At 32.8% G+C, this 17,648-nt stretch overlaps 1 protein-coding gene across 2 annotated transcripts in view; it reads left to right on the forward strand.

The window, feature by feature from the left end:
* CSMD1 (CUB and Sushi multiple domains 1) overlaps positions 1-17,648 on the forward strand; it is a 1,270,279-nt gene that overhangs the window by 885,995 nt on the left and 366,636 nt on the right. For both annotated transcript variants that reach the window (XM_087775441.1, XM_087775442.1), the window contains exons 11-12: positions 7,118-7,221; positions 16,503-16,615. In XM_087775441.1, coding sequence (XP_087631567.1) covers positions 7,118-7,221; positions 16,503-16,615 — 217 coding nt within the window. The remainder of the gene's footprint in view (positions 1-7,117; positions 7,222-16,502; positions 16,616-17,648) is intronic.

Below are 17,648 nucleotides of genomic sequence, written 5' to 3' on the forward strand. Positions count from 1 at the left end.
AACAGTTTTACATATGTATTTTTTTATACCTATACCTTTATATAATCTCAAGCAAATTCCTTGCTAGGATGCAAATGTGCATAGACACAATATTTATTACCTTGCTAGGATGCAAATGTGCATAGACACAATATTTATTACCTTTAATGGGTTAAAATTATGCTGAATTGTCTTTACTATCTGGAAAACAGCAGATGATCTACAATTGGAATACAATTTATATCTAACATTGGAAGCTCTTGCTAACTGAAATTTCATTATCTGGATGCAAAATTTGCTATGAGTGATATTATATATACCCGTGATTTATGTATGGGCACAGGCATCTATGCCTTCAGGTACAACTGGTGTTCTTAATTTTTTCCTATGCATTTACAGTGGAGGTATATATATCTTAGGAATCCTGTATCAGACACTGGTATAGCTTAAGCCAGTCGGACTATTGAGGGACATTTAGGCAGAACTGTAAAAATAAAAAAGATTGTTATATGTAAGAATAAACGTATTTTCTTTCAACCTAATAATCTGTTTTAAAGGTCATAATTTCCACTCTTTCTCTTCTTGCTTTCTTACATTGATTAATAATACAATTCAGTGCATGTTTGAAGTTATAATCACAACTAGTCTACTGTTAAATTGTTTATGATTTTGGATCCATCTTCTCTTTTAAGGTAATAATTATACAGTTCTTGACTCTTCTAGATGAATATTTAAAATGTTTTTTAGAAGAAACTTAAAATATTGTGTGCCTACTTAATGTAAAAACCCCCACCTTTTTCTCAAATATATCTTTAAATAACAATTAATGTAAACATCATTCTCCCCTTGTATTGCATACAAGCCCCAAAGTGAGTAAACTTTTTGTAAAAATAAACAAAGAAAGAAAAAAATGCCACCAGAAACAAATTTGGTTGTACTCGACACCTTTTAATTTTATATCATTTCAAGGAAGATAGTGTTACCTAACGAACAGAGAAATTAATTAGAAATCTGGGTATTACTGTTTCTCAGGCTATGGAATTGTCTTTTGCAACTTATTTTATGGCTCTGTAATTCAGTCTAAAATTATAGTAATAAGGACTGCCCTCCTTTGTAAAGCATGTTGATATCTTCTGAGTAAAACTCTTTGTAAACCTGTTACCATTCCTTCCAAAAGAAAAAAAAAAATCTCTAACATTCCAGAGTCAGTAGTTAAAAGGAAAAAAACAAACAAAAAAAACAACAAAACCCCTTCATCTCTTTTTGGACATTCACCTTCTTTTATTGTGAGTAGAGGTGGGAAGGCCTATAGAGAGAACTATAGGCAATGGGCAACACATGGTGCAGGAACAAGCTTGGCAATAATGTAAGGCAGTGTCATGGGTTAACCCCAGTAGGCAGGTAGGCTGCTCAGCCCCACCCAGCTGCTCACTCACTTCGCCCCCTCCCCACCCTCCTTCCACGGGATGGGGGAGAGACTTGGAATGGTAAAAGTGAGAAAAATCGTGGACTGAGATAAAAGACAGTTTAATAGGTAAAGCAGAAGCTGCATGCACGAGCCAAGCAAAATAAGGAATTAAATCACTGCTTCCCATCATCACAAAGGTGTTCCTGGCCAGGAACACTAATGACTTGTTCCTGTCCAGGAAAGCAGGGCTCCATCACACATAACAGTTACTGAGGAAGACAAACACCATCACTCTGAATGTCCCCCCTTCCTCTTTATTCCCCCAGCTTTTACTGCCGAGTTTGACATCATATGGTATGGGATATCCCTTTAGTCAGTTGGGGTCAGCTGTCCCAGCTGTATCCCCTCCCAACTTCTTGTGTGCCTCCAGCTGACTCACTGGTGGGTCAGTGTGAGAAACAGAGAAGGTCTTGATGCTGTGCAAGCACTGCAAAGCTACTAAAACATCCCTGTGTTATCAACGCTGTTTTCATCAGAAATCCAAAACATAGCCCCATACAAGCTGCTATGAAGAAAATTAGCCAAAACCAGTACAGGCAGTCACCAGTTTCACACTATTTAGTGGATTGTGTTAACAAGGATGATGGTTATAGGCGGTTGGATTCAGGTTCTAATTAAAACACCACTTTGTTGTCTGCAGATATGTTAGGTCCTCAGGCTTCTACTTTAGTTATTGGCATATGGGGAAGTAAATATAGCAAATATTTAGTTGCTAGCAAGCAGCATAGCTCTACGGGGTCCATTAACTGTGTTGCCACATCTCACCTGTGAACACCTAAAATGCTGGAAAGTTCCTAATAAATTATTTAATAAAGTTATAGTTTAATTAAACATTTTCTCTGATGTTTTTTGTTTCAGAATTTCTTTATTCTTTTCATTGGTGACTTAAGTGAACTGAAACCCAGTTACAAATTTACATTCTTGCAAAAAGAGATGCCTAAGAGCTATATTTATAATAAATTATTGTCATTCCCATTATTTAAAAATGTTCTGTATTTGTATGGTCCTGAGAAGAGCGAGAAGTGCTGTTACTTTCTTAAAGAATCTTTGCAGTCTTTAGTGTTGTGTTTTAAAAACTCCCTTATATTTCATAAAATGTTCCCATATGTATATTTTCTTAATGCTTACTGTTGCCATTGTCTGAGTATTGCGGTCATATTTCTGTAAGTCATTCCTCTGTATTTATAACTTGTACCTAAAAATAGTAATTATCCTCTGATCACACTAATTTGATATGGACATTCTTGTGGCTTTCTGAGTTGGTGAAAAGGAGGTGTCCGCAGTTCAAATTTAATCATCCATAGAATTTGTGCATAAGCGTTACCTAGTTTTATTGCTATTTCTAGTCAATGATCTATGTTTCCTCTTCCACAGGATTTTGGGCATAGTCACAGTGACTCTTAAGACTTGAAGGCATATCACTGTAGGAGGGGTGGGCTAGGGAAACAGCACATTTTTTAAAATTTTAAGGAATACTGGATCCATGTATGTATTCTCTAACGCTGGTATCATCTTTTGACATTGCTTCTATATTATGTTGTTCTTTAAGTGAAACAGGTGCTCCAAAACCTGGTTTAAATCTCTGGTTTAAACATCTGGCTCGTTTCATCTAGAAATTTTAAAAAGATTTAAGAATCTGAAAGACTGTAGTAATATTTCCATGTTTGTGCCTGTAGTAATGGCTTCTTTTGATTCCAAATCCCTTTGAGCATGAGGTGTCTGTAAAAGAAATGACAGCGCCAAAAACATTTGCATGATCATGTTACTTCAAATTTTACATAGCGGCAGGGAGAAGATGCAAAGTAGGAAAATACTATTATATTTGAAGCTAATAAGGCAATGAAATGGAGTAACCTGTAACAGTTGCAAACAGCTTTCAGCAAAAGCCTTTATGAACACATTTTCTATTTATGATTTTAAAACTTCAAATTAAGGATCCTCAATTCTATTTCCCTGTTCACATATTTTACTGTAGTTTTACTGAGGCAACAAATTGTCTCACTTCTTTTTCTCATCTTTAAGAGAAGCTCATTCAATGAGGCCCTGTTTCTTATTTCTTTTTTTTTTTTTTTTTTTTTTTTGTGTAAGACACATTTCCACTAGCACGTACTGTGCTTTTTTGTGCTTTTTTGAAGTTGTTTGCTTGATCTGCTTGTAAATATAACAGACATCTTATGGGTAGTTCTCTTTTGTGCTTGCATCTTAAACCAAAATTTACTGCTCTTACTTTTTACTTTGTATTTATTATATTGAATGCATAAATTTCTAACATATTTAAGAGATAATAAAATAGGTCTTATTAGTAGTGAAAAGAATGTGTACTCCTAGGCGTTTTGGAAATGTCATGTTGCCATGTTCCCTACTGCTTCTTCCAGGAAGAATGTCCATACAGAAATTTATGTTAGAACAACTCTGGTGCTGCCTTTCCGCATTACTTGCTATAGCAATTATGCCAGCAGAAGTATATAGTGTGGGAGTGGCTAGGATAAAGGAAAATACTTCTAAGGAAAAAGTAATTATGACAGAAAATTCACTTGCAGAGCTTCCATTAGGTACCTCCTTAGTTGTCTCATATTTTTAAGCTTTTTTGTTTTCACAGTCTTTTTATCTAATCATAAGTTATCATTCTGAATTGCTTATAAGGGAATTTTGTCTCATACATTTCAGAAAGCAAACAGGATCATTCTTCTGTAAGAAGTATAACTGATCATCCAGACATAAATATAATAGGTTTGGAAGTAATTTTTGTGTTTCCAATTTTTCTTAATGAAAATTAATTCTTTTCTTTATTTTAATCGGTTCAGAGTAAGCATATTTAATGATGATGATTGGGTTAGTATTACTGGATTATTTTTAACTGTGAAACAACATTGAATCTGGAGAAGCATCTCCGAGTTGCTTTTTCCCCCCAGTATATAAATCAATATTATTTAACCACATATGGGTATATTGTTGATATTGGTTCAATCCTTTTAAGTTTTTCCCACACTGTATTCATATCTATATCCATACAAAACCGTCTTACATTCTTTCTCAAAATAAACCAACAAAAAATCCTCTTTCCATTTAACAAATCTTAAAAATCCTCCTGATGATTCAGAGCTTTATCTACAGAGGAGCTAATTTTATCTAAATATATCTATGTAAGCATTAATCTCCCATAGTCATTCAAACTGCCCATGTAGTCAATGGAAAATACTCTAAATAGCTGTTTGGTCCACCTTAAGATAGGTAATGTGACTTGTGTTCTGGGTGTCATTTTCTATTGACTGAGTGTAGAAGGAGATGTGATTAGACTGGATGCTTAATGTTTACATGGTAAAATTTAGGTTTTTATGAATCAGGTTAAAGGAATTTAAGTTAGACTTCTTAACTCTCAACCATTTGAATGTCTTTCCAAAATGTTTTATATGTTAGTATAGAATAACAATTAGCATGGAGGTGAAGATAACAAGATTTTGTTTAATAGTGTCTGCTATTTATTCATGCACAATGTATTTCCCATAAAGAAACTTTTCTTGTAACATTTCCTATAAGCTTAACCAGGTCTTTGAATCTTTCATTTATGGTTTCTATTCAATTACTTTTTTGTAACTTATTTTATTATTAAAGAGGTGAACATTCACATTTCTTTTTAAATTGTAATGTAGAAGAGTTTGTGAGTCTAACCAAATGGAGCATATTTAAATAATACATTACAATATTTTCTCATGGAATATTCTATCAGGTTTCCCCCCCCCCAAAAAAAAAATAAAATTTGCATTAAAAGTCTTATATACGTGGTTATTTTTATTTCCCGAAGCAACTCTGCTTTTATGCTTCTACATATATTTCTTGCTTTTATTTGGCTTTTTAGTCTTGATTTAGTAATGGAATTTTGCATGTTAACCACTGTTAAAATCTAGGAATACTAGAACATACATCAGGAGGAGATGGAAATGTATATTATTTTATCTACAGCATATTGCCTGAAATTCTTGTGATTATTGAAACGTAATGTAGATAATGCAGTACACTTTATCTCAAAATCTGACATGTCTGCAAAATATGCTGTAAAGGACCTGTATTAGATCACAAAACAAAACCTCTGACCTATTGCCAAAATAATTATACAGATATTTGTGCTAATAATGGTTTCATAGCTATGATATCCTAGGACTATTTAGCTTTTCTTTAAACCTCCCACTCTTTTACCTTTTAGTGACACCCCTATAAATATTAACTCCATTTTAAAACATACAAGGGGTCTTAGTCCTGGAGTCAATTTTAGCATACTTTCAAAAATATAAACATACAAATAGCAGAGATGGCAAAGCAAGGTATGAAAAGCAAGACATGAATTTATAGCAAGAGGCAATATATTATCTTTGATCAATGGGTATTTTATTAAAAACAGGCTTTTCTTTGGGTTAGAAACTGAAGCAACATAGTTCAAAGTAAGCTTCATCTACTGGTAGCGTAAGTTCCTCTCTGAAGTTGCTAGTATTAGACTCTTCCCATTCCACCACAGAGAAATGATATTTGCTGGCTTTCTTTTTTAATATTGAAAAAGTTTAAACAATTAGCTTAGCTTGGATGCTGCCTTTTTACGGGGCTAAAATTTGGATGAGATGAATTCTGCCTTGAAGATCGCATAGAAATAAACTTATGTGGATGGAAACCATTGTTTTTTCACATATTGCTGCCAAAATAGCAGCATAATATGGCTGATGCAAATCTGACCCAAATAGTGTTTTTAGCCACAAAACAGAAGAAAAGTTAATTGCATTTTCATGCAATGGCTGAAGTTATGTGAAAGTCTGCCCAGGGGTATCTGCAAAATTTAGTATAGAGATAAAATGAATAATTTTGTGGAAAATCACTGTGACTTTCTGCACTTTTACATCAAGTTGTCTGCAGAAACCTTGGTATCAAAATACCAAAAGGTGCAGCGTACGTATGTATACATACATATGACCTGCAACTACTTCTCAGCAATACAGAACTCTAAAAAGTGCTTGTCTTAGAAGTGTTCTTCTGTACAAAACTAAATCCATTTTCATACTTTGTTTTACCTTATAAAATTTCAGTTTCAGTAAATTATAAATACTTTTTCAAAAAATTCTGAGGGATACATTTTTAATTTTCTGGGCAATTCATTATTAGACATTGAGTGAAATAATAGTTTAGTGTTAGTAATTTATGTAAGGAAATTTCTGCTTTTATATTTTTGTGCACCAGCCTCCTCCACCTTCTTATGAATTGATAGTTCATACCTGCCATCTTGTTATTGTATAATTCAACACACAATAAGTTTTTAATTTCATATACTTCCAGTATTACGCTATGTAGTTTTTATATAAGTATTATATTAAACCAACATTTTTACTGCTGTTTATTACATCTTTTCAATAATAGGAACAATTACCACCAGTTAAAGGTGATTGGAATCTTTAGTATATGATACCTCTAAAACACTATGGCAAAGACTTCGCTCTTGGTATTGGAAAATACAGAAGTTTCGCCACTTCTGCTTTTTCTAGATATCTTTCTCAAATCAAATAAGACTAGCCAAAATCATGAGTGGGTGCTTCATGACTTGACTTATGGTAGCCAAATAATTTAAGACTAGAACAGATCAGATAACCTGTGGGTATGTTTTGAAATAACTGAGTTATTTAATTTTAATAGGTCATAAAGCTTGCTTTTGAAGAGTTTGAACTGGAAAGAGGCTATGATACTCTTACCGTTGGAGATGCTGGGAAAGTTGGTGATACCAGAACAGTGTTGTATGTGTAAGTACAGAACTTCAAAAATTTTCCTTGGAAATTTGTTGTCATGTGTTGTTTCTTCTGGGTCATGAGATATCTATTTAACTTTGTAATTTTGATGTATGTAATTTGTTTATATAATGTAAGCTTAAAATTCAAGTACTGTCAAAGAAATTTGTTCATTACAAAATTCACTCCAGATCTTTAGTAGGATCTTTACAGGCTTTAGTATCAGAGACTGAAAACTGCAGAGAACCAAGATTAGTTTTTTTAAAAAGAAACAAGTATTATCAGTATAACTCTAATTGTATTCACAAGCAATGAAGAGAGTAAAAAAAAAAGGCTTAGATTTCAGCAAACAAAAAATACAACTTGTGTAAAATAAATAACCCATTGATTAATTTCAAATTTTTGTACTTAAAATTGGATTTGCGAACAAAATTTTCATGAAAGCACATAGGCCACTGTTCGGTAAATTTAAACATGCTTCATGGATTAATATAATATAATAGATATAGTATATAATAATATGACATGATATAATGCAATGCAATGCAATGCAATGCAATGCAATGCAATGCAATGCAATATAATATAATATAATATAATATAATATAATATAATATAATATAATATAATATAATATAATATAATATAATATAATATAATATAATATAATATAATATAATATAATATAATATAATATAATATAATATATGTAGAAAGTGTAACAACTTACATAAATTTGAAGGAAAATTCCAAACTAGATAGCTAATCTTAAAATACAGGTCTTTAATACTATCTGGGCTAATGGAAAGAATAGAATCCTGTACAAATTCCTTAATCTCATCTACCTTAACCATCTCATTTTGGTTGCATATGCTCGTTTTCCTTCATTAGTAATGGACACTTGTCCACAAGATACTTTAGTTGTAGCTTTTAGAGGGTTAAGTTAGCTTATGAATCCTGATCAGAGAGTACAAAACAAAATTACAGGATTAATATATCTACAGTGACTACATAAGAGAAACGAGAAGCATTTATTTCATAATAACATTACTTGACATTGCACAGAAATCTACTTAATAAAGACAGTATTGAACACATTTGATAAAAAGAATCCATCATCATTTTATATTTTGAGGTTTTTTTAATCCATATAAATTATTGAAATGTTTATTTTACATAACTGTAACAAATGAGTGCACACCCACAGAATTTATTTTAAATTAATTAGAATATTTTTGGAGGGACGAGTCTGAGGAAAATATCTTCATTTTTCTTATTTGTTTATAGATTTATAATATTTATTAATGTCTACTTTCTGAACTATGATATCAAATTACATAAAACTAGGTACCACTAGTTTAATTTGTCTTAAAAGATAAGCCTGGAAAATGATTGGATTATTTGCATGCTGCAGGTTTCTTGTGTTGAAATAGCAACTAGCTGCTACTGAGTAAATTGAATTCCATGTTCTGAGTACTTGAAAAAGAAAATAAGAAAAAAATCCTGTTTTAAGACTTTAGACTTTAAGCTAACAAGAAAAGACTTGAACCGGGAGTGAGAATTTCAACACCCATGTTTATTTTTTCTTGTATTTTGCAGTCCAATTAAATATTGCAACAATCTTTCTGGGGATGTTAATTTAACTGCTTGTGACTGACAAGGGTTTGCAATTTTTCCTTTTTGTATTGGGATACGTTTTTGCTTGCAGGGATCCCAAAACTCCTTCAGAGTCAAGTTTTTGAATTTAGTAAATTTGGTACCCCGAATTGTTCATTCTGTTTGTTACACTGTGAGAAAAAGTTTGCCTTTTTAAAATTACTTATCAACTAAGTGTCAAATTTCTTTTTTTTACCTTTCCATGGGAAGGGATTTAGCCTGTGACTACATAATCCACATTTATTTTCCATGACTGCCTAAAAAAAAAAAAAAAAAAAAAATCTAAAATAGTCTTAGCTCATATTAATTGCTGGTTTTGATATCTTAAGAAGGCAGGCCCCCATGATCACATCACCTCCTATAACTATTTTTCACTGTAATAACATTTTACTCTATGGCAGACAGTCACTTCAGAATCTATGACTGTCATTTCTAGCACTAGTACAATGTTCTCACTGGAGGCATGCAGTACTTCTTCTAGCCCTTCCTTCAGTATGATTTTTGACTAAAATAGCTACTGTTTTATCCTTATTACTCTACAGCTTATCTCTTAGGATTACAGTACAGTGATGGCCATTCCATCTTTACTGTAAATTGTATCTGATGAAAACAAGGTCTATGCAATTAAATTTGTCTGCCTTTTGGGTTGCAGTACTTTGCAGATTAGCACTACTCTGAAAATCATTTGAGAAAGTAAATGATTAAGAACTTAAATACAGTGGAAATACAGGAAGGCCCAAGTGTGAAACTACGGTGTCACAATAGTTAGTAATGAATCTGAATTTCTGGTGTGACATCGTTTTTGCAGTTATTAAACACTGTATTGTATAATGCATTATGACATACATTATATTTAAACCTCCTCACGGATATGCTCCATTTCACTTGCTTTTGAGAAAGGTCTTTTGTGGATAGAAAGTAACTTTCCTCATAGAACACTAGGTTCACTTGTAGACTACATTATTATAAGAAAGCTCATAACTAAATGTCAAAGTGATTTTCTTACCAAAATTTTCTATTAGCTGGTTTTAATAACCTCTGTTGTATTTAATGAGGTTTGAGCAGCACCTTGTAGTTTTTTATTCTTCTCAGGGGAATGAAGCAGCTTATAGCAAAGACTTTTCTGGCTAGATTTAATTTATAATTTCTCAGGATCTCTTAAAAAATAATATAGCTTTTCTTATGCTGAGCAACTTTCTGTTAGCAGCTTAAATGCCAGCATTTCTGCAAAAATTCTACAAAATGTCACTGTAGAAACTTATGCATTTGATTCTAAAGCTTCATAGCTTTTACAATTGAGTTTGAATTAAATATGCAAAAATAAACACATTTCTAAATCCAAAACTAATTTCTAGTTCCTTTCCCCTCTATATAATATTGTCATGTCTGAACACACAAGCCTCATCCCCATGCAAAATTTTCTAGCTCTCTGCCATTAGAGCCATCAATATAGTAGCTACTTCTGGGTGTTCTATTGTAAACTTAGTGCTCAAACTTTACAATGAGCTCATTTATGCCAGGTTGTTTATAAGCCAGCCATCCAATGAACACTGGAAACTAGTGGTCAGTAAACCAGGTCAGTATGGCAGGTGAGTAAACAGGGGAACTTTAAATACTTGATGGGAAGAAGATTGAGGGAATTGACAAGGATCACAATATATAAATGCCCTAGCACAAGCTTTCTATGGTGTCCAAACTCTCAACAATTAGCAATTATCTGTGTAACCTCAAAGCTGTAGCACTACAGCTAGAGGGGAATAGGAAGGGATACTGATGTTTGAAAGGGAGAAAAAAATAAATTATAGACTATCCAGATCAAATTTAATTTTTGGAAGAAATTGGAAAAATAATTAGAAAAAGTCTTTTAAGTTCATGTAAAATAGCACTGAGATGGTACAACAAACAATATACTTTGATGAAGAGCAAATTATTTCAAATCAATTTAACGCATTTCTATGACAGTGTAGTTGGCATTTTGAGTAGGGATATGTTGGGTTTTAGTTTATTAAAGCAGTCTAATTTTAGTATTTATAATAAACTTCTTAGAAAATCTTATCATCAACAGCTAAATTAATTAAAGGAGGATATGCCTATCAATTTTATGATTTTTACCAATTGCTTCATCTGTAAGCCTTAGTTGTTGAAAATTTAGCAATATTATTTTATGGGTTATGTATGCTGAGATGGTTAGTTCTGGAAATAAGGCAATACAACTTACTGAAAATTAATCTAAATATGTTTAGGCTATAAAGCTTTGACTGCAGTTATTTCTCATGTTTAACAGAATTTGGCTAGAAGCTAGAGACTACCCTTACAAAATAATTCACTAGTGATAGTCATGTGTTAGGTGAAGATTATCAGCCAGAACATTTTCTGCAATGCCCTGTTTTGTGTTCTTAAATTCTTGTAAATTAAACTAACACTTTCCTTTAAAAAGTCTGCTTTGCCTTCAAATGCTATGATTTATATTTTTCTTGCAGTAGCTACATTAAAACTTAATTTCCTTTTTTGAAATGATTCCCTTAAAACATGAATCTTTTAACTTTTCCTGTATAGAAAACTTGTAATTTTGGTCCCCTGATACAAAGAAGAAATTGCAAATCAGTGGTTCAAACCCAACTGCTTATGTCAGCTATTTCAGTATACAGACAGCTGTCCATGACAGAGAAATGTTTTTTTTACTAAACTCTTATCCTTTTCTTCTATTCACATACAGTTTAGAAACTTATTGGGGGTTTGGAAAACAATCTACCCTTCCATAAGTGGTAAAAAAAAACAGGCCGCCTTTTTATATATCTCAAACGCTATTGAATTTTACTTCCTAGTAACTTATTTTATTTCACATTACTTAAAAAATTCTTCCTTCTGAATTTTTTTAGATGTTGTCAAATTTAGGAGAGAAAGTAGGTTTGGTTTTGGTTTTTTTTATTTGGTTGGGTTTTATTACTGTGTTGGAGTCTTTCTCCTGTGGTTAGCTGGGTAGTTGACATTAGTAGTATTATAAGAAAAATACAAAGCCAAGTAAAATTAGGGATTTTTAGTGACATTTACTGCTTATCACACCTTTAACAGTCAAACCTTCAGAGCTTTAGTTTGTAATATGGATTTAATTAAGCACATAAATAGCATAGTGACTTGTCATTTTTGAAGGACAGAACAATACTGTAAAACTGTTTCTTTAAAAGGAGAAGAAAACCTGGACAAACAATGAAAAGGGGTTTACCTCAAAGAAGGAATATGTGTTCACATATTGAAAGCTCAAGAAGTGTTTATGATTGAATTTTAAAAGAAATTTTTGTTTTATGCAGTAGTTTAATGTCATAAAGGCAGATGTATTGACTTTTGAAGGCTGTGCTTCATTCAGCTTACTTTATTGTTCTAATACCTCCAAAACACATTTATTTATAATATTCTGCACAGTAAAAGAACAAGAAAAAGAAAAGAAAATGCAGAAAGGACTCAAAGCTTTTTCACATTTATGTGGAATATCCCTAATTTAAAGGATTAGTTTCTTTTCTAATTAAAAATTATTGAGTAGTTAACATTTGTAGGAAATAGATATTGTAGCAGAAGTATTTGAATACATATACGTAGATGGACACACTAGAATTTTTCTTTGATGAAGTCATAAGCGGGAAAAAAAGCATAATGAAAACATAGTTGTTGTTATATATTTTAAAAATTTATTTCAGGCCCCTAAAAATTACACCTCAAACCTAAAATCCAGACCTCAGCCTCTTTTATATACAAGTCAGGCTTCCCATTCTCAACTCATCAGAATTAACAGAAGATTTTTTTTTCTTGTTTAATTGTTTAAAACAGCGATAAATATTTTAGGAATTCAACATATGTGTCTTTAATCACACACTTTCTATATTTTTTAATAGTAATGTACTATTATTTTTATGACTGTTCTGCTTACATATACTTGTAGTTTGTTGCCATGCTTGCGCCGTCAACATCTTGAATTCAAGTATTTATTGAGACCATTTTGTGCTGCTTATGTATCCTAAACTATATAGAAGCAAACAGCATTTCTGGTCCCAGACATCATTCTTAAAAGCCTGGCTCTGGTTTCATTTGAATAACCAAGATCAGATAGCAAACTGGTGCAAAAAGTTTCGTCCTCTCACAGTTGTCTTTTCTGACCTGTGAGTCTGTTCAGGGTACTGAGAAGCTTGGCTTGAGTTTGACTTCCATTACTTCATCAGTTGCATCAATTGCCTCAACATTTTTAACTTCTTTCATATAGAGATAAGCTAGGATTGTGCATCTCCACATGAAATGAGTTTAGCACCAGCCAGTCTGTGTGAATGGCTGGTCTCCAGGTCTCTGTTCCTGAACTGGCAAGCAAGCTGACCTTAAGATTGTTACAGACTGGGACAAACTCTGAGTCATCAACAGCATGTGTTGTCAGACAGACCTCCATTCCCTAAACATCTGATCTACCCTATCTGCCATCCTTCTTGCTGAAGGATGTAGTTCTACATACAGGGGTGTCCTCAGGGAAACCCTAATAAAGAAAACAAAAAACAAAATCGAACCCAACAGCAACAACAAAACCTATTCTGCTATTTATTGATTTTGCTTTTTCAGCTTCCTTTTTGTTTTTCTTTGGCTTTTGTTTTCTCCCTTTCCCTTTCCCTTTCCCTTTCCCTTTCCCTTTCCCTTTCCCTTTCCCTTTCCCTTCCCTTTCCCTTCCTACAGTCTTGGCTCTCTTCCTACGTTCCCTAGATGTGAACTTGAGCAAGCAATGGCATGTATTTTGGCTGGTTTGTATCTATCATCTGTGGATAGGCCATTGACATTTTGAAGGGAGATGACATTACGCTGAAGAATGACTTCCTCAACTTGAGTCTCTCTGTTATCAAGTTGGTAATTTTCATTAAGCCTGTGGGAATCTAGATATCTTTAGTATCTCCTTCCTCTGACAAATTTTTTTAACATTAATTAGTCAATTCAAGTTATATTAGGGAGACAACTAAGGGTCAGATGGATGTGTAGTGTGAACCTATAGATGTCGTTTCACCAAACACATCTATTGGATTATTTTTATGATGAAAAATCTCTGGCTTTGTGATGTGATTACACCTTATTCTGTTTTGTTGTGGTTTTTTATTTGCTTTTTTAAAATTTTATTTTTATTTTATTTACATGCTACATTAACATTTACATGCAGTAAAAGTATCCCATATGACTCACAAAGACAGAATTTTAGAGTTCATCTTATCTGTGTTCAGAAATTATTCATGTAGGTCTCATACACTAATCAGGTTACTATGTATAAACAGAACCATTTAAACAGTTGTTACTTGGTTAGGTGGTAGATTTACACATCTGAATAACCATTGACAAATTCTTGCAGGAAAACCACAGGTTTCCAGTTGTCTTCCAATAGATCTCCACTATTGTCAAGAGACATCAGTGAATTTTTCTTCATTGCTAAAAACTCAAACTTTTGTTTATAGCGAAGTGCAGAATACAGATCATGGCTTAACAGTTATGGCCTGGTATTTTTCCTAAGTGTTTTAACTGGAAAGATGAATGGTTATTGCTGTGGTTTCAGAAGGTGATCCCCCAAATGTATATATACCCTTCACCTTTTCTTTCTTTCTGTGTCTATTTCTGCAGGCATCTCCTAAACTACTTTTGTTTATGTAACTCACTATCTGGTGAGGTTTCTTCCTTTTATAGGCTACCTATATAATTCATTTAAATGAATGTCACAACTTTATCAACAATTATTATTTTATCAGCAAGAGTGTATTAATTATTCTGGCTATAACCTAGCACCTTTCTTTTTGAACCTGTACAGTTCCTAATTGATTTGGCAAGCAACTCAAATTTTCAAACTAAGTAGCTGCTTTATTTTCATTCTTACTATTAACACAGGTCAAACTGAACAACTTAGCTACATATCACTGTCTTATCAACTTCCTTACTTATGCAAGCTAAGCTCGGTTTATGTGTTTGCTTATGCTGAGCTATAATAGGTTTATTTTTTTCCACCTTCTTTTCTACACCTATGATATCATAATACTATCAACTACTTATTAACAAAAAATTTTCTAGACCATTTGAGAGCACACTCAGCCATTACAGCAGCAGTTCTAGGTGCGTAGTCAGTAGTAATTAGTAAGACCCCAGTCCATTCCACTCAGATGGGAAACTTTTTTTTTTAAATTTTATTTTCAATATATCAAAGAAAGAAACAAAAATATTTTAGATATGGGATTTACAGCTCGTTGTTCATAACCTTGATGGGTGAGTTTTTTGATTCAAGATGGAGAGGATTCCTGCAGCTTGCCTCATTGTTCCTCAGTTCTCACCTTCTTTCTGCTCAGCCTCTCCTTTTATTATGCCTTTGCATTTAAGTTGCAACAGTATTAATATCCAGTTGATTATATTTAAATAATATGTTTGTGGAAGAATCCAAATACTGGTTTCTGTTTTCTTTATAGCTTCTTTCTTGAGAAATTCTGCTTCTGGGACACCTTGTCTCAGTTTGGCATGGTATTTGTTTTACTTATATCACACATATTTGCTTATTATAGTCAAAGCTGAGAGTTGGAAGAAAGACAGAGAATCCAGTATGTGACCTATTTGAGCAAAACAGAGTCTACATAAATGAAAGAGACAAAGTCATTACTATTTCCTTACATCAGCTACAGATACTGCAGTACTGTAACTTCCATCCCTAAAGCTTCTGATATGTGGAGCTCTACGTGGACTTCAAGACACGTCTCTTCTCATGATGTTTTTTGTTTTCGTATCTGATACCAGCTTAGAGATATTCTGCAGCCACTTTTTATGTGCAGCTTTCCCCACTACCTTTTGAAAGACTGTAGAGCTATCACCAAGATCTGAACAGTTGTTCAGATAGAGTACTGGAACCTGATTACGTGGTAGGCATTTTTCACTATTAAGAAGAAATCTACAAAGATTTTTTTTTTTTTTAATAATTTTTTGACACACATCTTTTGCATTAAGATCCCAGAATTATAGATGTACAATGGATATTACTGACAAGGTCTAAGGTTTTATGGTGGGCTTCACCAGCTTGCCTTATATGTGTTGTATTGAAATGTACCTATCTATCTACATATTATAGTTATCACACATTACTGTATGAGGAATATCAGTTTCTCCTTAAATTTAAGAGATCATTGTGAGTTATTTGAACGGGATGGATGAGGTTCTAGTAAGTTCTTCTGGACACATGCGCTGTAAGGCATGTAAACCAACTTTCTTCACTTTCAAAAAGCATGGCAAAAAAAGCAATACTAATCTAAACAAATGAAAACTATTTAACTCATACAGTCCCTCACATCTCTAATAGCTTAATTACTTAAAGAAAGATTTAGGTAGGAACAACTTTATTAAAAGTGTTTAATCATTGGTAACTTGAATGCAGTCGTTCAAAATGGTTTTTTTCTAAGACTTCACATTGTTCTAATCCACATAGAATAGTTAATTTTATCAAAAACAGCTGATCAGAACACTAGGATAATATACTGCAAAGAGGCCTAAATATTATATTAATAGTTTAAAAGGCTGTGGATTTTATTAGTATTCTTAGTAGTAGTAGTAGTAGTAATTTATGCCTCTGCAAATGACTTTGCAATTTATCCTACATACAGACTCACTGGATCTAGTGTTCCCGATCTTATTGTAAGCATGAGCAACCAGATGTGGCTCCATTTGCAATCTGATGACAGCATTGGCTCACCAGGATTCAAAGCTGTTTATCAAGGTACGAACTAAATTAACTGTTTTAAACTCATGTTGTAACTTCCTTTGTTACATCCCAACAATTTTTTTTCAAATAGGCATTTAGTCCATTCACAAATTGAGAGGTTTGATACTATCTCTATTGTTAATTAATGGTTAATGGAGATATGGCTTTGCAAATACCCACAAAAAACCTAAAAAGAATCTGAAGTAAAAATGAAAGCTATTGTTTTAATGCTTTTTGCTTGAAGGTCAAATCATATTTGAAAAATTTTAAATGTTACATTCTGCTAACCTGTGCAATTCTTTGAAGTGGATATTATTTGAAAATTATGTTTAGTTTTCTCAGACTTTATTGGGGTAGTTACAAAACTTGTTTTCATGCCTCACCAAGAATCTTCACAACCTGAGTCAAAATTAGTATGTAACAAAAACAACAGAACATATATTGTATTTGACCATGGAAATTAAGATGTATAAGATTGTGAAAATTTAACCCCAAAAAAGTGATCTAAATTACCCTAGCCTCATTTGTGTTGCTTCTGTCTCAAAGAGATGAGAACCTTGGCAACATAAGCATCTCTAATTTTTCTTGACTGTGAGTTTCAGTTTGATACTTTCTGAAGTTGATTCATTCTAGTAAAAAAATGCCTGATATCTGTTACTATGTATGCATGTATCGTAATTTTCCTTTTTAATAGGTTGCATAGACCTGCAGCTCAAAAGAACTCTTGCTTATTAGCATATAGTATCACTTTTGGTTAATTTCCATGCTAATTAGTTCACCTTAAGGATAAGGACAAAACCAGTTAATACTATTTTCAATAGTTTCTCTTGGACACATATGGTGAAAATGATTTGATAATAATTTTGTCAAAATACTTTTGTACAAAAGATGGTGCAAAACATTGAAAAACTGTTCACTGTTCAGTAACTGGAGGTAGCTTAGAAGAGTGGGAGTTCTCACTAAACATCTTCCATAAACTGAAGCACCCTGTCTAATTGTTTCATTTCACCTGTGGTTACCTTACTCTTTCAACACTAAAATAGGCAAA

Source organism: Nipponia nippon, unplaced genomic scaffold (genome assembly GCF_047370975.1).
Source record: "Nipponia nippon isolate SJK-2023a ecotype South Korea unplaced genomic scaffold, ASM4737097v1 scaffold_4, whole genome shotgun sequence".
Lineage (NCBI taxonomy): Eukaryota > Metazoa > Chordata > Aves > Pelecaniformes > Threskiornithidae > Nipponia > Nipponia nippon.